The sequence below is a fragment of the Nannospalax galili genome, unplaced genomic scaffold (assembly GCF_000622305.1).
Source record: "Nannospalax galili isolate Female #2095 unplaced genomic scaffold, S.galili_v1.0 scaffold218, whole genome shotgun sequence".
In the NCBI taxonomy this organism is placed as follows: domain Eukaryota; kingdom Metazoa; phylum Chordata; class Mammalia; order Rodentia; family Spalacidae; genus Nannospalax; species Nannospalax galili.
Genome location: NW_008343207.1, coordinates 3,103,602 through 3,124,286, shown reverse-complemented (window position 1 = coordinate 3,124,286; position 20,685 = coordinate 3,103,602). Strand labels below are relative to the sequence as shown.

At 46.4% G+C, this 20,685-nt stretch overlaps 1 protein-coding gene across 1 annotated transcript in view; it reads left to right on the top strand.

Annotated features, from left to right (window-relative positions):
* Positions 1 to 20,005, top strand: part of Bcl7a (BAF chromatin remodeling complex subunit BCL7A) — a 34,312-nt gene extending 14,307 nt beyond the window's left edge. Inside the window, exons 3-6 of the mRNA XM_008839341.3 lie at positions 1,428 to 1,524; positions 7,620 to 7,787; positions 14,897 to 15,015; positions 17,099 to 20,005. Of these exons, the coding sequence (XP_008837563.1) occupies positions 1,428 to 1,524; positions 7,620 to 7,787; positions 14,897 to 15,015; positions 17,099 to 17,170 (456 nt within the window). The 3' untranslated portion in view covers positions 17,171 to 20,005. The remainder of the gene's footprint in view (positions 1 to 1,427; positions 1,525 to 7,619; positions 7,788 to 14,896; positions 15,016 to 17,098) is intronic.
* Positions 20,006 to 20,685: the final 680 nt, after the last annotated feature.

The following is a 20,685-nucleotide window of genomic DNA, read 5'->3' as shown; positions in this document are numbered from 1 at the left end:
TTGTGGGAGGGTATCATGAAGGGGAATTTGCCACAAAAGTAGAAGACGAGGTTGGCTACCAAGAGGGCACAAGGGAAGCAAAGAAGCACTGTGAGCCACTAGGATGTAAACAGCTCCAACATGCAGAGGTGTATTGGATCCAAATGTCTTGTGCTCAGTGAGGGTCTTCTTGAGGCCATGACACCTCCAGCCGTATGCTCACACTGTGTCTCCAGGACAGGCAACAGGGTGACCCGAAGCCTGGGCTCTGAGTTCGGGGTGGATCAGCCCTTATGTGAACTCACTGGGACGAGCCGAGAGGGGGGAGGTGCCGATGTGGGCTTCAGGACCACATGGCGGAGTGTGCCTTCCTGATCTAACAAACTAGTCCAACAACAATGACAACAGACAGGGTGGAGGGGACAGAGGAGGGGCCTACTCACTTACCCTCAAGCAGCCGAAGAAACAGACAAATCCAGGGGCCTACTTACCGAATGAACCGAGTTTCTGGGTGTCACCAATACTGTGGGCAGGAGTCCCTGTTCGGGCGCCAGGTGTTGCGGGTTCTCCTCAGGCCAGCTGTGAAGACCCTGACCTGGATCGGGTCCCCTGCCGATTAGAGGGGTCAAGAGGCACGGAGTCACGGCACACAGACCCTGGGAGTCAGGTAGAAGCAAGCACTAGGCGAGGTGCTGCAGGCTCTTTAATGCAGGAGGGGGCAGGCCTTAGATTTCCCTTTTCTCCGCCTCCAAGTCCCTTTAGTCAACGTATCGTTTTCTGATTGGTCTGTGCCATGCAGTCTGTCAGCAGTCATTGGGCTTGCAAGCAGGGTACGGAGGTATGGGCTCCTTTTAGCGGGCTATTTGAGGACCAAGAAGTGAAGTGAATTCTCACTGAATCCCAGGGCTATGGGTTCACGCCATCTTTGGAAGCCTCCCTAGGTGTGAAGCCCAGCACCCAAAAAGCATCCCCTTCATTCCCCACTGCATCTTAGAGTTTTCTATCCTTCCCAACAGTTTGAGAAAGCCCCAAAGAGGCTTAAACTGCTGGACATGAGTGACCTCTGTCTTTGCCAGGGCTGTACCTGCCCTGGCCATCAGTGACCAGTGCTGTGGCCTTTTCCCTATCTACCCTCCCAGAAGAGGCAGTTCCCACCAGCCAGGGTGTTTGCCTGCCTACAGGTGACAGCCACAGACACGTGAGATTATTTCCCATAGTGCTACAGCTGGTCAGTCCCAGAAACCTTTTTGTGAGGCTCTTTGATTCCAAAGTGAGTGAGGAACAATCTGTAGGCCACATTGAAATGCAGGCAGAGACACCCAGCCGAGGCTTGGGGACTCCAAGTTGGTTTGATGGAATATAATATTCATACGACTCCCCAGGGTCACTCGTGCGTGTGTGCACACATGACTGACTGACTTGGTTTCTGATTCCTTTTTCCCTTTCAGAAAAGCAAGAATAAGAAGAAAGGCAAGGACGAAAAGTGTGGCTCAGAGGTGACCACTCCCGAGAACAGCTCCTCACCAGGGATGATGGACATGCACGGTGAGCTCTGCAGCCGTGTGACAGACCCTTGGCTGCCTGGGCCTCGGGAAGCTCTCAGTTGTGTTTTTGTTTCTCTATCAGGTTTGTTCACATTCCAGGCCAAGGGAAAGAGGGCTGGGCAAGGAGAAGTTCTTTAGAGAAGCTTCTTTCCCTAGCATACCAAACCAAGAAACAAAATAAAACAGAGATGTGAAAATCAGACCCTCTCCTCATCCAGGGGCAAAATCTCCCAGGAGATGTTTCTGTCAGCCCCATGTAGCTGGGAAGATTTGGGATCATATTTTCCATTTCCCATTTTGCTTTGTTCCTGGGAAGCTCCAAACTGGATTTCTGACTTTATGTCCATCACCATAGGAGCCTAGGCACTGCCCTTTCATGACAACCTGACTTCCTTTGCTGTCTGAGGCTAGAAAGGTGATTTAGCCAGTTTCCTATTTTCGCCTTACTTGTGTTTCTCTTTTTGCCTTATTATTTGAGAGGAAAGGCTCAAATCACGGTCCTATGGCTCTCTGAAATGCCATAAACTGCACACACCTTAAACTAGGTCTCTCTCTCTCTCTCTTTCTCTGTTTTTTAAATTTATCTTTATTATACTTATTTATCATGTGTATATATTTATATATTTATGAGCATGCACATGCTATAGCACATGTAGCATGTTGTACATGTACAACTTGTAGCAGTTCTCTCCTTCCACCATGTGGGTTCCAGGAATCAAACTGAGGTCATCAGGTTCAGTGGTCATCAACTTTCCCTGCTGAGCCATCTTGCAAGCCCATATATTTGTATTTTTTCCACCCTTAACCTTTTATACAACAAGGTGGTATTTGATAAATGACTCAAAAAGGAATGTTGGATTGTTCAAGTTGTTAATGCCTCTAGACATAGGCCTGCCTTGTGCTGGGAAAGAAAAGCCAGTAAATATCCTCATTTGCCCAAACTGATTAGTCTAGAATACCTAGTCCCTGCACTCAAATCAGGGAGTCCTGTTTCTTACTAACTTGGCTTCATAAAAACACAATGGGCTTTTGCTGCTGGTTAATGAGTCAAGAAAGACCCAGGCCACCACTGAGTATATGGCACAGGCCTGTAATTCTACCACTCAGAAATGGAGTGGACTAGGGATATAGCTTCATTGATAAGCTTTCTTCATTCACAAAGCTCTAGGTCCTATCCTTAGTACTATGTAAACCAGGTATAGGGGTACAAGTCTGTAATCCCAGGACTCAAGATAAAAGAAGAATCAGAAGTTCAAGGTCATCCTTGGCTGCCTACCAAGTTCAAGGCCAGCCTAGGATACATGAGTTAGAATTCATTTCCTTTTCAGGATAAGATGGAATATGGCTTAGTTCCCTGTCATTTTCTAGCTGCCCCTCTAGGAACAAGCAGGGCAGGCTGGCTTCAGATTGAGGCTGGACCATGGAATTATAGGAGAGGAAGTTGTAGAGCAAAGCTCAGGGTCCCAGCTATGCTCAAACCCTGACTTTCCCAGGACCTGCCCTGACTGTGTGATCTTGGTCTAGTAATGTAACCTCTAGCCTTCGGGTTCATTTGTTTTATTCTGTAGAATATGATGGCAGTGGGCAGTGCCTGCTTCATGAAGTCTTTGTGGAATTAGATGAGATAATTTCTTCTTAAGAGCCTTGGTATGTTAAAGCTAACTTTTATGAAATGCCAAGCATCACAATAAGCCCCTTTCTGGCCTTACCTCCCTGGAATTTTTTTTTTTATTATTAAAACTTTTAAGAAATTTTTATTTTAATTTTTTAAAAATTTATTTTATGTGTATGCATGTATTGCCTGCATGTAGGTAAGTGCACCCGTGTCGTGCAACATCCACAGAGGACAGAAGAGGCTGTCGGATCCCCTGGAACTGGAGTTACTGACAATTGTTAGCGGTCGTGTGGGTACTGGGATTCAAACCCAGGTCTTCTGCAAGAACAACCATTGTTCTGCTGAGCCATCTCTCCAGCCCCCTTCCCTGGAATCTATTCCAAGTTCCATTTCAAAGATGAACTGGGCTGGAGAGATGGCTCAGTGGTTAAGAGCACTGGCTGCTCTTGCAGAGGACCCAGGTTCGATTCCCAGCACCCACATGGCAGCTACGAATCTTCCTTAACTCCAGTTCCAAAGCCCTCTTCTGAACTCCATGGCATTGCACAACATGGGTGCACTCACATACATGCAGGCAATACACTCATACACATAAAATGAAAATAATAAATAAGGCCAGTCATGGTGGCGCATGCCTTTAATCCCAGCACTTGGCAGGCAGATCTCTGTGAATTCAAGGCCAGCCTGGGCTACATAGTGAGTTCCAGGACAGCTGGGGCTACAGGGAGACCCTATCTCAAAAAGACCAAAAATAATAATAATAATAATCATATAAATAAATAAATAAATAAAATATTTAAAAAAACAAAGATGAAGAACTAAGGCTTAGAGAGGTGGAGTAACTTGCCCCATTAGCAAGCTTATAATTTCCAGTTCCAGAGCGGACATGTGAGAGCTTTGGAACTAGAGTGGATACATGAGAGCCTCTGAAGGCCTAGAGGACATGAGAGCAATCAAAGGCTGACCTCAGACTTGTAGCATGGATTAATGCTGAAAGCACCAGCTCCTAGACACAGAGCACCCACCTTCTCCCATCATCATTTCCATTTTAGTGCATGTATAGCCAAGACCAAGGCAGAGGTGTTCAATCGTGAAGGCTCAGGGATAGATGTCAGTCTGGCGAGTCTTCCAGAGGGCTGAGGAGTACAGCTGGGAGGTGGAGGAGCACAGCAGAAAATGAAGACAGAGATCATGTGCATTGGCCTCTTTAGTCCAGAAGATTTGACTGAAGTCAACTGTGGGCTCATGGTTCCCAGGCTGTACCCCAGCATCTGCCTGGTCAAACATTAGTGTTTACTGTCATTTATTAATAGAACTTCTTCTACATGTGCGCTTGGGTCTTGGGCAAGCAAAATTTAGACTTTGTTGAAGGTAAATCAGGAGAGTACCTTTTTAAAGTCAAGATTTCACAAGAAAATGCTCTTGTATAACTAGCATTCCAGAGTATAGTTCAAATAAGATCCAGTTAGCTCAGCTGGGCTGTGTGACTACTTGGCTCCTCCCTATGAATGAGGTAAAAGAGAGATGAGGAGTTGAGAGTTGGCCTGGTCAGATTGAATGTGGTAGAGGTGAAGGCAGGATGATCAGGAGTTGAGGGTTATCCTCAGCTATATAGCAAGTCTGAAGACAGCCTGGGCCACTTGAGACCTTGTCTCAAAAAATAAAGAACAGATCAATCTGGCTTGAGTCCCCCTCTGTGAAGTTTTGGTAGCAGCACCAGGCAGGTGTCTACCAGGTGGACCGTTGGTTAAATGAAGTAGCTGGCATGGTAGTTCCCCATCCAGAGGATTGCTTAAGAACACAAATTTGGGGCCAGCTTGGATAACATGAAAAGACCTCTTTTCAAAACACAGCAAGGTGACTGTAAATATTCTTTCCCAGTGCCTGGCACGTGGTAGATACCTAGAACTGTTGGAGTACCTTCGCCCCTCCTCTTTTTTACAGGGTCCAAGATACCATATGGCCACAAAAACGACAGCCTCAGTTGTGGTGTTATTTATTTATTTATTTTTGTTTTGTATTCAGGGTCTCACTATGTAGCTGTAGCTGGCCTAAACTTACACGTAGACCAGGATGGCCTTCAACTTATAGTAATCCTGCCTCTACTCCCGAATGCAGCATGAGCCACCACACCAGCCAGAGGGTGTTACTTTAAGGTCATTACTTGGATATCTATGGTTTGTGACTCAGTGTCCACAAAGGGGACACAGAATCCAGGGAGGTATACCCTGGCCTTCCAGGTCTGCCACTAACCCAACCAGTAATGCCATTACCCCATTACCTCTCTTTTTTCTTCATTGTAAGTGTGAAGTTCAGGGAGTTCTGACTGTTGTTGTCAGCCTGAGCTAAGGTGTTTTAAAGTACATTTTTCTGCCTTACCATGTTTGAATCTACCTACCCATTTCAGCATGCATTGTCAGAGTGGCATTTCCCTGTACCCGCTATGCTATTACCTTTTAACAAAATTAACAATAATTCCTTAACAGTTTTAAAAACCATATGCAAACTCCCCAATTGTTCCAAAATGTGTTACCACTGGCATACTCCAAATTAGAACTAAATAATTTTTTTTTTTTGGTCTTTTTGAGACATGGTTTCTCTGTAGCCCTAGCTGGCCTGGAACTTACAGAGATCCGCCTGCCTCTGCCTCCCCAGTGCTGGGACTAAACACGTGTGCCACCACACCCGGCAGAACCAAATAATTTTCATACATCATGTTTAGTTGTCAGGTCTCTTAAATTTCTTTAATCTGTAATAATCTTCCCTGTTTCTCCCTTTCTTAGTTTATTATTTTGTTTTGTTTTTTTGCTATGCTGGGGGTGGAACCCAGGCCTTATAAAAGCTAGGCAAGTGCTTTACCACTGAGCCACACCCCAGTCATCTTATTAAAATGAGTCCTAGACTGGGGAAAAGGCTCAGTGAGTAAAAGCACTTGCAGCCTGATGGCCTGAGTTTAGATCACCAGAAACCACGTGAACTGTTCTCTGACCTCCACACATTTGTGGGCCCTCATAAACAAAATGTATGCACTCATACATTTTATGTGTTTTTTCTTTCTCTTTTTCTTTTTTTGAGACGAGTCTCACTATGTAGCCCTGGCTGGCCTGAAACTTGCTGTATAGACCACACTGGCCTTGAACTCACAGAGACCACCTGCCTCACTTCCCAAGTGGTAGGATTAAAGGCATGTGCCATCATACATGGCCATAAATAAATATTTTTTAAATGGTTCTGGTGGTAGGGGGTGGGAGCTGAGATGACTTGGGAGTTAACAACATTGACTGCTCTTGCAGAGAGGACCGGGGTTTGGTTCCCAGCACCCACATGGCAGCTAACAACCATCATTAACTCCAGTTCCAGGGGATCTGATGCCCTCTTCTGACTTCTGAGGACATTGTACACACATGGTACACTTACATCCAGGCAAAGTACTCATACACATAAAATAAAAATCAAGCTGAGTCTGCACTCAAGAGGCAGAGGCAGGTGGATTTTTGTGCGTTCGAGGCCAGCCTGGTCTACATAGCAAGTTCCAGGCCAGCTGGGGCTATAGGGAGACCCTGTCTCAAAAAAGACCAAAAAAATAAAATAAAATAAAAAATCAACCAAAAAATTATTTCAGTGATTTCTGGGCTTGGAGAGATATCTCAGTGGTTAAGAGCACATATTGCTCTTGCAAAAGACTCAGGTTCAATTCCCAGCACTCGTACCTGGTAATTTGCAACCATCTGTAACTCAAGTTCTGGGAAATCTGACGTGTATGCCTGGTGCCAGTGGAGGCTAGAAGAGGGTATCGGATTGCCTGGAACTGAAGTTACAGACATTTGTGAGCCACCATGTGGATGATGGAAAACAAACCTGGGTCTTCTGCGAGAGTAACAAGTGCTCTTAACTTATGAACCAACTCTAGCCCAGGCCCTCTTTTTATTTTTTAAATAACCCAGAGTCCAATTTGAGCCCATATACTCATGAGTATGACACAATCCATGGATTGTGGTTAACCTGCCTGGGACCACACCCTTAAAGAAAACTGATTCTCCCTCCCACAGAAGCTATCAGCTGCCCATAGCTCCTCAGCTGGGGGTTTGTGAGCCCTTCCTTTTTCCATACTGAAATGCTGACTGGTTTGATCTTGAACAGACAACTACATCTGCTGTGAGTTCATCAGTGCAGCAGTCCCATTGTGTCCAGAAGCTACTGTGTCACTCCTGTCTTCTTCAACCTCTGGCTCTTACAATCTTTCTGCCCTGACCCCAGAGATTTTAATATATCTGGCTGTCAGGCTTCAGATACAGCGCCCTTCTTAGTTATCTAAGGGGTAAGGTGAAGGGGATGGAATGTCAGGCTAGTTTTCAGAATCCCTTGCTTCACAGGACATCAAAGCATAGGGAAGCTGAATTCCCACCACCACCAAACATACACATACCTGCATCTCCTCAGCAGCAGCAGAATGTCAACCTGTGTTTTGTTCTCCCTTGCAGATGATAACAGCAACCAGAGTTCCATAGCAGACGCCTCCCCCATCAAACAGGAGAACAGCAGCAACTCTAGCCCTGCCCCAGAGCCTAATGCAGCTGTGCCCAGTGATGGCACTGAAGCCAAGGTGGATGAGGTGCAGGCTGATGGGAAAGAGCTCACTGGAGCTGAAGGTATGTGCCCTCCAGGGATGAGGTACAGAGGTGCTGCTGTACAACCAGACAGGGGTATTTTAGGGAGGCCTTGCCATATGCAAAGCCCAGACCATGACAATAGAAGAAAGGTAAGGCCTCATTTGGAGCCAGATAATTTGGTCTAGGGATGTGGCTCAATAGAGTGCTTGCCTATCATGCACAAAGCCCTGGATTCAATTGCCAGTACTCCATAGACTGAGCATGATGGCACATGCCTCTAATCCTAGCACTTGAGAAGTAGAGGGAGGAGGATCAGGAGGAGTTTGAGGTCAGCCTGGACTTCATGGGATTACGTCTTTAAAAAAAAAAAAAAAAAGGAAAAGAAATCAGACAATCTAATACTTGGTAAATACTAGAATTATAAAGTCAAAAAGGGGGTAAGAGTCTTGTTGAATTATGAAAGTGATCAGCAGAGGTTTCTCTGAGATGACATAGCAGGTGAATCTCGATTTTGGCAAGTAAGCAAGCCAGAGGGCTGTCTGGAGAAGAGCATTGGTAGAGGAACAGGCAGTACACAGAGGCCCTAAAGCAGAAGCAGAGTCATTGTGGCTGGAGAAGACTGAGGGATTAGAACAGTAAGATGGGGTCAGAGAGGAAGCTGAGCTTCAAAGTATGGTGGGCTTATAAGAACGCTGTCCAGATCTTGGTTTTTATAGCAAGTGGGACAGGGTGACATGACCTAAATAATTGAGAACAACAGATGATGGGATGGTGAGACTAAAACAACTGTCTTACGTAGAAGAGCGTGGTGGTTGGGCCAGGGTAGGAGCAGAAAAAGTAATAAGCCCATTTAAACCTCATAAACTGGAAATGGTGGTGCATGCTTGTGAGCCTAGCCACTTGGAGGGTGGAAACAGGAGAATCAGAAATTCAAGTTCATCCATGGTTACATAGTAAGTTCAAGGCTAGTTTGAGCTACATAAAACTGTGAAGGGAGGAATTAGAGAGAGAGAGAGAGAGAGAGAGAGAGAGAGAGAGAGAATGAGAGAGTGCTTATTTCTTTGAGGAAAGGTAAACCTTTTTAAAGGAAAGTAAAAGCAGTCTAATAAATGGTTTTGATAGTATAGGTTGTAATCCCAGGACAAGGGAGGCTGGGCAACATTGCAAGTTTTAGGCAAATCTAAGCTACAGTGCCATCTGGAGCTAGCCTGAGTTACATAGTAAGACCGTATCTCAGAAAACAAAAGAAAAGTCAGGCACATACCTTTAATCCCAGAATTGAGGAGGAAAAAGCAGGCAGATCTATGTGAGATCAAGACTAGCTTGGTCTACAAAGTAAGTTCCAGGCCAGCTGAGAGGAGACAGACCCTGTCTCAAAAAACAAAAACCAAACAACAAAAGAAAAAAAGAAAAATTAAAAGAAATGCTTCTTGAACCCATTTTCCACTTTAGAAAAGTAAAAGCACCCCCTGCCCAACTTTACTTTTGGGAGTAATTGCTGGAAAATAGCCTGGTGTGGTGGTACATTCCTGTAATCCCAGCTTTCAGGAGACTGAGGCAGGTAGGTTTGAAAGTTCGAGGCCATCCTGGGCTATAGAGTGAGTTCAAGACCAACTTTGGCACCTTAGCAGGACCTTGTCTCAAAAGTTTTTTTTTTTTTTTTTTTTTTTAGACAGGGTCTCCCTGTAGCCCCAGCTGTCCTGGAACTCACTATGTAGACCAGGCTGGCCTCAACTCACAAAGATCCACCTGCCTCTGCCTCCCAAGTGCTGGGATTAAAGGCATGTGCCACCACGCCCACCCTCAAAATATTTTTTGAAAGGAGGGCTAGAGAGATGACTCAGCTGTTAAGAGCACTGGCTGCTCTTGCAGAGGACCTGAGTTGGGTTCCCAGCATCCACACTGGACAACTCACAACCATCTGTAACTTCAGCTCCAGAAAATCCAATGCTCTTTTCTTGCCTCCGGGGCTCCTGCACTCAGTGCACATACCCACATGCATATACATAATTTAAAACAAAAATAAATTTAAGTTTAAATGGGGCATAGTGGCACACACCTTTAATCCCAGCACTCAGGAGGCAAAATAAAAAAGAAAAAGCCTAGAGATATAGCTCAGTGGTAGAACTCTTGCTTCTTAAGCCTAGCATGCAAGGGCCCTAGGCTTAACACACACACAGAAGAAGGGCTAGAGATTAGCTCAGTTGGTAGAGTGCTTACCTAACATTCATGAAGCCTTGGGTCACACCCCCATTAACATACACATGTGATAAGACTAAACTGTGTGTAGCTAGAGTTTCCTCTGGGGAGGTCATGGGCCATATGACTTTCTGCTGAAGCAGGGGTTCTCTCCGTGCTGTTGACTTTGGGGACTGGGGAATTCTTTGGTGTGTGGTTGTCCTGTGTGTTAAGGGATGCTAAGCTGCACCCTTGCCCTCTGCCTGCCATATGCCAGCACCTCCCTACACTAGTTGTGACACCAAAAATGTTTCTATGTAATTGCCCAATGTCTCCAAGGTGGGAATCGCCCAGGGTCCTAGTGGTTTTGCTAAAGCTCTCTGCCATTCACAGTCTGTGGACATCACCTTTCATCTCCCCTTGAGGGACTTTACAGTCAGGGCACACCCACCAGGTTTCCCAGCACCTTGCAGGTCAGGTGGCTCTGTAGGTAGAAGATGGAGGGGCTGGGACAGGGGCTGTGGGCGTGACCACAGCCAGCCTGCCATTTGCTGCTGAGTGACCTTGGCAGGCAACATCACCTCATATGCACCCACCCATTTTCTTGTTTCTAAAATGGGGCAGATAAAAGTCATTTCCTTTGTCAGGTTTTGGAAAGGATTGAAGGAGGCAGAGACACCCATGAAGGGCTCAGCAGTGTTCACCAGTGGAGGAAGGGCCCTGAGAGCTGTGGAGACCCTCTGGGGAGGAGTGGTTCTGGGGTGCTGTGGCAAGTTTGGCCATGTCACAGCTACATCCCAGCTTCATTCCATCCTGGCTGCTGTCCAGCTATGGCCTTATTGCTTCTTTTTTCCCTAACAGACCAGTTGCAGCTCAGCTACAGGAGTTAAATTTGAGTAATGCTTCTGTAACTGCTGTGTTTTGTACCTAAACCCCACATACCCCAAACCACCAAAATCTTTATAGGTCTAGGTAGGGAACCATACCAGGATCCTCCTCTGGTTGCCCCTGTCCCCTGGGCTTGTATCCACTTTCAGGAGCTCTGCATGGGAAGGGCATAAATACAGGGCCCGTGTGGCCTCCCCCAGGTGGGTAAACTGGGACAGAGGGTGGGTTGGCCACCGGCTGTTGACCTTGCTTTGAACTTGTTTACTGCTGAGTGACTTCAGGGAAAGACATAATGTCCAAGCTCCCTGAACTAAATTTAGGCCCCGGGAAAATAATTTCCCCTGGGTAAGTTCCAGCAGCGCCAGGACACTCAGAAAACCGACTGTTGTCCTGAGCCCTGCACACTGTGAGCTGCATTACTGGTTCCTACTGAGCCCTTGGGCCTGTTTACAAGAAGGCCTCAGGCCTGGGCTTGCCTCTGCCTAGCAAACAGGCAGTGTGACTCTCCCCACGAATGGCTACCTTGTGAGTGCTAACCTCTCCTCCTGCTCCATCTGCAAAAGAAAACAAACTGGCCAGAGAGGCAAAGCCACAGATAAAACAGACTTTTTAGGTCAGTAAAAATGTGTTTTGTTAAAGCAAACACATGAAGTAGAATACAAAATTAATATGGAATTATTTCTGCCCCTTTTTCTTTCCTTTTTTTCTTCCAGGCTGGCTTTGAACTCACTACGTAGGCCAAGATTGTCTTAAACTCCTCCTAAGTGTCCTCCCTCTACTTGCCAATGCTAGGGCTACAAACATACACTACCATATCCAACTTTTCTTTTTATTAACATGGAATTCATGCCCGGGCCTGATGATACCCACCTGTAACAAAACCTATCTCAATAAATAAATAATTAATAAAGAAATTGACATCAAATTAGCCATTTTGGTGATGGGAGCATGAAGCTCAGTAGTAGCGCTCATGCTTTGCCAAAAGAAGAACAATTGAAAGATTTTTTAAAATGATTTATTTTTATTTTATGTGTATGTGTTTTGCCTGCATGTAAGTGCATCTCTGTTGTGCAATCCCCTTGGAGACCAGAAGAGGGCATCAGATCCCCTGGAACTAGAGTTAAGGACCGTTGTTAGCCATCATACAGGTCCTCTGCAAGACTGGCCAGTGATCTTAAATTCTGAGCCATCTCTCCAGCCCCCTTTTCAAAAGATTTTTAAAATTGTATGTTTGTGTATGCACACATGTGCCACAGTTTGCAGTATAGAGAGATAGAGAGGTCAGAGGACAACTTTTTTTTTTTTTTTTTGGTTTTTTTTAGACAGGGTCTCCCTGTAGCCCCAGCTGTCCTAGAACTCACTGTGTAGACCAGGCTGGCCTTGAACTCATAGAGATCTGCCTGCCTCTGCTTCCTGAGTGCAGGGACTACAGGTGTGTGCCACCACGCCAGACAGAGGACAACTTAGAGTTGGTTCTCACCTCCCACCTTGTGAGATGGGATCTCTTTTGTTGCTTCTGCGATGCATATTGTAGTTCCCTGGCCCGTGAGCTGTTGGGCCATTCTCCTATTTTGCCTCCCATCTCCTGCTGTAGGAGCACTGGAATTATAGATGTGTGCCCCTATATCTGGAATTTTTATGTGGGTTCTAGGGATCAGATTCTGGTTGTTAGGCTTGCACGCTTTTTCCTGCTGAGCCATCCCCCTGGCCTTGCTTTGATCCTTTTTGTTCCTTTTTATGACCAAATAATCTATAGGATGGGCCATATTGTGTTTATCTGTTCATCTCTCCTTTTACATTTGGGCTGTTTCCACCTTTGGGCATTATGAATAATGTAGCTATGGACATTCATGTTCAGAAATCTTTTTGAGGGGCTGGAGAGATCAGTGTTGTAGGGTGCTCACTGCTTTGGCAGAGGACCTGATTTTGGTTCCCAGTACCCACATTGGGTCACTTACAACTGCCCATAACTCTAGTTCCAAGTATTTGACACCTCTTCTGGCCTCCATGAGCACCTGCGCTCACACAGTACAAATATGTACACTCTGGCACACAAACATAACACATAAAATAAAACAAATCTTAAGTTAAATGTTTAAGTTCTTAAGAAATTGCCATTAACGGATTTTAAAGGTTAACCTAAGCAAGGGATGGTCACACATTCCTGTAATCCCAGCACTCAGAAAACTGAGGCAGGAGATTGCCACAAGTTTGGGCCAGCCTATACTACATTGTGAATTCTAAAACAATATAGGCTACTACATAGTGAGACCTTGTGTAAAAACAAACAAAAACTAGCTGATGTGGTGATGTATGCCTTTAATCCAGCAGAGAGGCAAGTGGATCTCTGTGATTTTGAGACCAGCGTGATCTATATAGTAAGTTCCAGGCCAGCAAAAGCTGCATAATGAGATCCTGTTTCAACACATACACACGCACACACATCAAACAAAAAGACTAAATAGGCAAAACTAAAATGTAAAGAAATTCCAGGTTCTTAGAGTTTGGTTCTATACCCTAGGTAATCTCAGTTATTCCCACTTAGGGTTAACAAGTAATTTGGGGCGTTTTGTTTTGTTTTCAATGCAGGATCTCTATGTGGCCTAGGTTTAACTTGGACTCTTTTTTTTTTTCCTCTCACTCTTTTTGAGACAGGGTCTCCCTGTAGCCTCAGCTGGCCTAGAACTCACTGTGTAGACCAGGCTGGCCTTGAACTCACAGAGATCTGCTTGCTTCTGTCTCCTAAGTACTGGGATTAAAAGTGTGCCCACCATGCCCAGCTGATATCAGTTGATTTTTAACTACATTTTTTTTTCTGCAGTGATCAGCCATTGTTCTGATTCCCAGAAAAACATACATTTTTTTTTTTTAATATTTTTTCTTGGGCCAGGCGTGGTGGCGCATGCCTTTAATCCTAGCACTTGGGAGGCAGAGACAGGCAGATCTCAGTGAGTTCAAGGCCAGCCTGGTCTACATAATGAGTTCCAGGACAGCTGGGGCTACAGGGAGACCCTGTCTTAAAAAGACAGGACAAAAAAAAAAGATTATTTTTTATTTCTATTTTATGCTTGTGAGTGCATTGCTTGCATGACACCATGTCATGTGATTCCTGCAGAGGTCAGAAGAGGGTGTCGAATCCCCTGGAACTGGAGTTACAGACAGTTGTTAGTCACCATGTGGGTGCTGGAAATCGTACCTGGGTCCTCTGCAAGAGCAGCAAGTGCTCTTAACCAGTGAGCCATCTCTCCAGCCTCCCAAAATACATATTAAGAAAAATATTGGACTGAGGATGTAGCTCAGTTGGTAGCGTGCTTGTCTAGTTTAGCATTCATGGCCTGAGTTTGACTGTGGCAGTACACATATGTGATTCCAACACTCTCAGGAGGTTGAGACAGGATGGTCAGAAGTTCAAGGTATCTTCAAATTTGAGGTCAGTCTGTGCTACATGAGAACTGCCTAAAAAAATAAAAGGGCCAGCAAGTTGGCTCTGCAGATAAGGGTGCTTACTGCCCATCCTGATGGCCTGAGTTTGATCCCTAGAACCCACATGTGGAGGAAGAGAACTAACTCCTGAAAATTATCCTATGACCTCCATGGGTGTACTCTGGCTCCATGGGTGCATTTGTGCCCCCTTCCCCCACAAATAAATAAATAATTTTTTAAGAGAGAAAATGTTTACAAAAGGTCAGTTCCCTCTGATGTTCAGAGAATGCTGTCTGCAGAGGTTCTTTTGGCCATGGCTTCCTGCAGGGGTTCAGAGCCATGGTTGCTGTGCTGCTTTGTGCCCAGCAGAGGGTGCCATGCACTCACACATTTCATGCAAAGTAGTCTTCTAGGCACATAATAGCTGTGTACAGGAGGCCTGGAGACCTGCAGAGCCGACCTTGTGGTCCGCTCATGGCCTGGCTGTTTATAGCTGCCTTGTTAGCAAATAACAAAAGACTTCCAAGCCTCAGCGCATCTAGCCCTGAAAGTCCCTAGCCACAAAAGTACCCAATTCTGGGTATTTTTAGTGCTTGTCCCATCTGGCTCTGCATCTCATGTGTCTGAAAACAGTTTCTGTCATCTTGCTTTTTGCTCAGATGCTTCTGACGAGCAGAACTCACAGTCTTCAATGGAAAACTCGAACAGCTCAGAGAAAGCAGAACGGCAGCCATCTACAGAGTCAGGGCTGGTGACAGAGATGTCGGCAATCTCTCAGGTACCCGCAGTCAGGCCTGGGCCAGGACTAGGGGATGTCCAGAGTACGTTGAAAGTTGTGCTGTTTTGTTGTTGGATGGTTGGTACAATCTGTTGTCCTCTGACTATCGTATGTCATCCTGGGCCACAATGATGGGTGGGACATGTGGCCCTTCTTCATAGTGCATCTGTGGTAGAGGAGGTAGGGTCCTTCATCCTTAGCCCCAGCTTGGGGATGGTATTTATTATTTGGATTCACAAAAGCATTACCTCATCTCATTGACCCCATGTTCTTTAAGGTTAAGAAGAAAGACCTCTAAACCCAAAGACTGGATCATTCTTTGGAATTCAGAATCTGATCCAGACCCCTTCCAGGTTGTAACCAAGTTTCAACGGGGATTGTGGATTACTCAGTGCAAACACAAGGTCCTAGACCATGGTGCAAACATCCAAGAGTCTAACCCAGGTTCAAATCATGCTCTTTTATCAGTTGGGTATGGAAGAATAATCCCTAAATTCCAGCTACTCTGGAAATTGAGGCAGGAGGATTGCAAGTTCAAGGAGACTTAATGAGAGGCTATACCTCTCTGCCTAGGCTACTCTGTGTCCCTGGAACTTGGAATAGGGCTGGGTCTGTAGTAAGTGGTACATTAACCATTATGAAGAGGTGCTGGCCCTCACTGAACAAGAAGAGGCTCCTGTGCCTGGAATTTGAGATGCATAAACCCAGGAGGAAGGCAGGTTCTCCAGGTAGATGCACCCAGAGATGCACAAGTCTCATGACATCACCAAACTGAAGAATGAAAGAGAGGCTGGGGGGCTAGAGAGATGGTTTAGCAATTAAGAGCGCTGGCTGCTCTTGCAGAAGACCCGGTCTTGGTTTCCAGTACCCACATGGCTTCCAGCACCCACATGGCAGCTAACAACTGTTCATAACTCCAGTTCCAGGTTATCTGCCACCCTCTTCTGACTTCCGTGGGCAGTGCATGACAGAGGTGCACTTACATACATGCAGGCAGTGCACTCATACACATAAAAATAGTAAGTAAAGTATTTAAAAAAGAAAAAAAGGAGCTGGGCGTGGTGGCGCACGCCTGTAGTCCCAGCACTTGGGAGGCAGAGGCAGGTGGATCTCTGTGAGTTCAAGGCCAGCCTGGTCTTACATAGTGAGTTCTAGGACAGCTGGGGCTACAGGGAGACCCTGCTTCAAAAAGGAAAAAAAAAAAAAAAAAAAAGAAAAAGAAAAAAAGGAAGAGAGGTTGGGTGGCCAGAGCTGGGGGACCAGGTTGAGATTGGCCAGAGGAGAGGAAGAGATCCCTGAGGCTGGTCACCCGGCCCTCCTAGTGTTGGGAAGGGATTAGATTTTTGCTCTAAAGCCAGTGAGCAAATGTTGGAAGCCTTTGCACCCATGCATGATTTATAGCTTAGGGAGAAAGCTCAGGTTATATTGGATGACACTTATATGGAGGCTATAGAGGGGGCTGCTGCTACATCCAAGTGAGTAGTGGCAGCTCAGAGAAGTGGATAGGCTCCAGCAGGTGCAGTGGGTGAAACTGGCAGTCAGAGGGTGAGAAGGGACTTCAGGGTGCTGTCTAGGCACAGACTTTATTCCATGCCTGTGGTGGCACAGAGACACAGCAAAGACCAGGGAGCCCTGGTTAGCATGGATACTGTTTGGAGTTTGGTTTCAGGTGATGAGTGAGGTCTGAGATACCTGACATAACTGGCTGGTGAGTAAATGTTTAACCTTTGGGGTGGTCATAAGACTTCTTGGGAATTTGGTGACAACAGAGCAATATCTGACAAATGCCAAGTGTCTACCTCAGGCCAAATGCCTGCAGCCTGAGGGGCAAGAGACCATGTGACTAAGTAGGTCTGAGCCTTCAGGAGACCACCTTAGTTAGAGGTTGAAGCCGTGAACCTGAAGCTTATGCACAAATACTTACCTCCACAATTAATTACAGATAGACTGGTCACTGGGAAACCTGGTCCAGGCTGGGTAGAGCTCAATAGGCAGAGGGAACAGTGTGGGTCTCAGTTCAGCATGGCAGTGGCAGGTCATGGGTCCTTGCTTGCACTGACCTGTGCCACTTCTTCCCCCAAAGGATTTGGAAGGAGCACCACCCTCTAAAAAGATGAAGCTGGAGGCCTCTCAACAGAACTCAGAAGAGATGTAGACACTGAGTGGAACCCTCCGGTCCATGTTTCATGGCAGGTACATCAGCAGGCTTAATTCTAGAACAACATTGCCCGAGTGATTCCTCTTGGGTGCGAACAGAACTACTAATGTTTCAAGTTTACCAAGTGCAAATCCAAGAAAACCTAGAACAGCATAACTTCTCGGACACTGACGAACTCTGCTGTGAAGCAAAACACTCGAACCTTGAAGTGACTGTCCTGGGGAGGCGGGTTGACAGCTCAGGAGTGTCTGCACACTGTCTCGGAAGCCAAGATTACATTTTGTGTTGCTGCTGTATTTTTCCCCCACTTCTCTATTTAACGATATAAGCTATTTGAGGGTGGTATCGATCAGGAATTCACTTTTTGTCGGGGCTTTTCACTGTTCAACCAGTTCCTTCCACTTTCTTTTTTTGTGCCTTGTGCCCTTGAGGTGACCTCTGGCATGTTTCCTGGTTTTTGCATCTTCTTGCAAAGTGCCCTCTCATTTTGTTTGGGGCAGCTACTGCCCCTTACTGCCTCTCTTCCCTGCCCCAGGACTGCTTCAGAGCAGGCAGGGTGGAGCCACCAGAGAACAGGTGCCCTTCAGTGGCTCCTATTTCAGATGGGCAGTGCTTAGGCATGCCCTAAGCCCTTGATGGGGTCAGCCTCAATTTCCAGGGCCTCTGGGGTTACAGTGTCAACCCCATTCCCCAAGGGCTGGCTTCCTTGGTCCAGGACATGTTTGTACCTCCTGGATCCATGGGGGTTAGGGGTTTACAAGCCACAGAAGCCCAGATTGAAATGCAAAGCCCTTAGATTCTTCTGGCACTTCCACCCTATTACCTTCCCCACCACCACCACCTCCATCACTGCTTTCTCCAGGATCTCCGAAAACGAAATGACTGACTGTGAGCTTGTCTCCTTGAGACAGTACGGGGCTTGGGAGGCTGGGAGCATGCGGCAGGAATAGCTGGTGCTGAACTTTCTCACGGGACATTGCTTGGATTTCAAATCCATGGAAACCTGCTGCCCTTTATCCCCGTCTCCCATGTCCCCAACCCCAGGCAAGATGCTCCCGCATCATGTTCTGACTCTTAAGAGGCAACAGGTGGATGGAGTCTCATTCCCAGCACGTGTTATTGGTCTCCACTGGGGAGCAGACCTTGATGATTGGGCCTCAAAGGTCAGAAACAAGGCACCAAGGAACCGGGAAGATTTGCACACCCCCCCAGAAAGGAGCAACCGAGTCTACCCCTTCCCCCAATTCCGCTTGCACCAGGACAGCCTCCTCTCACTCAGTGGAGACAGCCCTTTGGACAAACTGCCTGACTGTTCTGAGGCCTGGTTTGCTCTTAATTAATATACGGACTCCTCAGACCTTAAAACTTTTCCTAAGCTTTCTTTAATGCACTGGAGTTCTAACTCCCTTTGAGTTGTGTGTTACTGGGGTGGGGGGTGTTTTTGTTTTGTTCTGTTTTTTGCTATTTGGTGCATATTCAGGTACCACCTTTGACGTGTGGCTCTTTCTCTGGACCACCATGGGAAGTGTCTGCCAGGCTCCATTTTCTCAGTTTCTGAGGGTGAAGCTCCTGTTTTTAAGGGAGCTTATCTATTTCCTGCATTGCAAGAAGAACTGAATGTTCCTGAACTTCAAATACCTCATGCAAAAATGTCTCCTGAAATAAGGGAAGAAAAAAAAAAAAAACTTTGAAAATCTTGATGTCAATGTTAGCAATGCTGAAAATATTTCTGTCTTAAAAGAAAAAAAAAATTCTTGTGCTTAGCAATTTTGCCCCTCAGGCAGCCAGTTCTATAAAGAACTGTGTTCTGCATCTTGGCTCCAAAGCAACCAGATGCACAACCTGCAAAGTCTCTCAAGGTCAAGGCGGCTTTATCTCCAGATCCTAGAGTTAGGGCAACATTTTTTCTTTTATAACAAAACTCCATTTTGATGAAAGATGAATTTGGATATTTATTTCTTTTTTGGGAAGCGAGAGGTTACAACATAAACAGCTGAAGAAAAACCCAACACATATCCACGGAGCCAGCAGGGAGGCCAGGGCCACCTGCTCCTCTTCTGCCCACCGACGACTCTCCTGACAGTCAAGGGGAGTTGGTGCAGTTGAGGATGAAGATGATGTCGTCCATGGTACTGAGGCTATCATTAGTTTTTCTCTGAAGTGCCTGAAGGTAGGAATGGGCCGTTGGTGGGGACCAACTGGGCTAACCCCCATGGCCACGCCAGGCAAAGAGCCAGCAGCCCTGCACTCCACGCTGGCCAGGAAAGCCTTCCACGCTGAGCGGTCAGACTGCAAAATCCAATGTGCTTCCTTCCCCGCCGCGGGTCCTCTCCCTAGAGCCGCAGCTCCCTACCCCCTGCACCCCTCGCCCTCATCCCCACCACAAAATCTAAGACCTTTCATCTGGCCGAGCCAGGGGCAGGGAATCCTAAGCAAATGCCTTCCATGGACATCAGGTCCCATGGCCTAAAGGGCTCCCAGGGCAAACGTCCCCCAAAACTTGAAGGTGGGGGAACTGCAGCTACACATTCCACAAAGTGCTGGCACTTACACCCACAACCCGGAAGGCTGTTGACCGATTCTTAGAGGGTGGTGACCGCCCATCATCAGACAGTGTCATGGTTTGGAATGTTTATTATTGCCGAGGACCTGGTTAGAGGTATAAAGTCCTTTTTTCACCGTTACTTAATTTTTTCCTCTTAAAAAAAATTTTTGGTGTGTTGTACAGCAGTATAATTTTTCACTTATTTATTCCATCAGTAGGTATGGTTTGTACAATGTACAATGGTTCCATTTCAGAAAATAAAATAAAAAAATCAGATTATGAGTTCACCGGTTTGGCCCACTGTAGTAGAGTGACATCAGTGGACTGACTGCCGAAGCCTCTCCTGAACATCTGTGTGGCCCTGTTCCATGTAGGCAAGGTGCCTGCACACAGGGGCTGCTGCTCATCACAGTCACGGTAGCTGCCAATATTAAGTACCAGTTGGATGCCAGGCTAGACCCGCTCTTCTGCAGGTAGATGGTGTCCGTCACCTTTTGCACATGAGCAAACAGCAAAGTAATCTCTTGTCCAGCTTATATGGCAGACGAACCCCAGTCTGAAAAAAGAAAAAGGACTGGTAATGTAGTTGGTAGAGTGCTTACCAGCATGCAGGAAGCCCTGGGTTCAATCCCTAGCACTGCACAAAATGGCATGGTGGCACAAGTCTGTAATCACAGCATTGGGAAGATGGTGGCAGGAGGATTGGAAGCTCAAGGTCATCATCAGCTACATAGCAAGTTCCAAGCCAGCCTGGGATACATGAGACCCTGTCTGAAATAAAGAATCTGGGGGCTGGAGAGATGGCTCAGATTAAAAGGACTTGCTGTTCTTACAGAGGATCAAAGTTCAGTTCCTAGCACTCACATCTGGTGACTCACAACCCACTGTAATTCCAGATCCAGGGGATCCAACATCTCTTCTAGCCTCAAAAGCCACCCCCCACACATGCACATACCCCATGCATAGA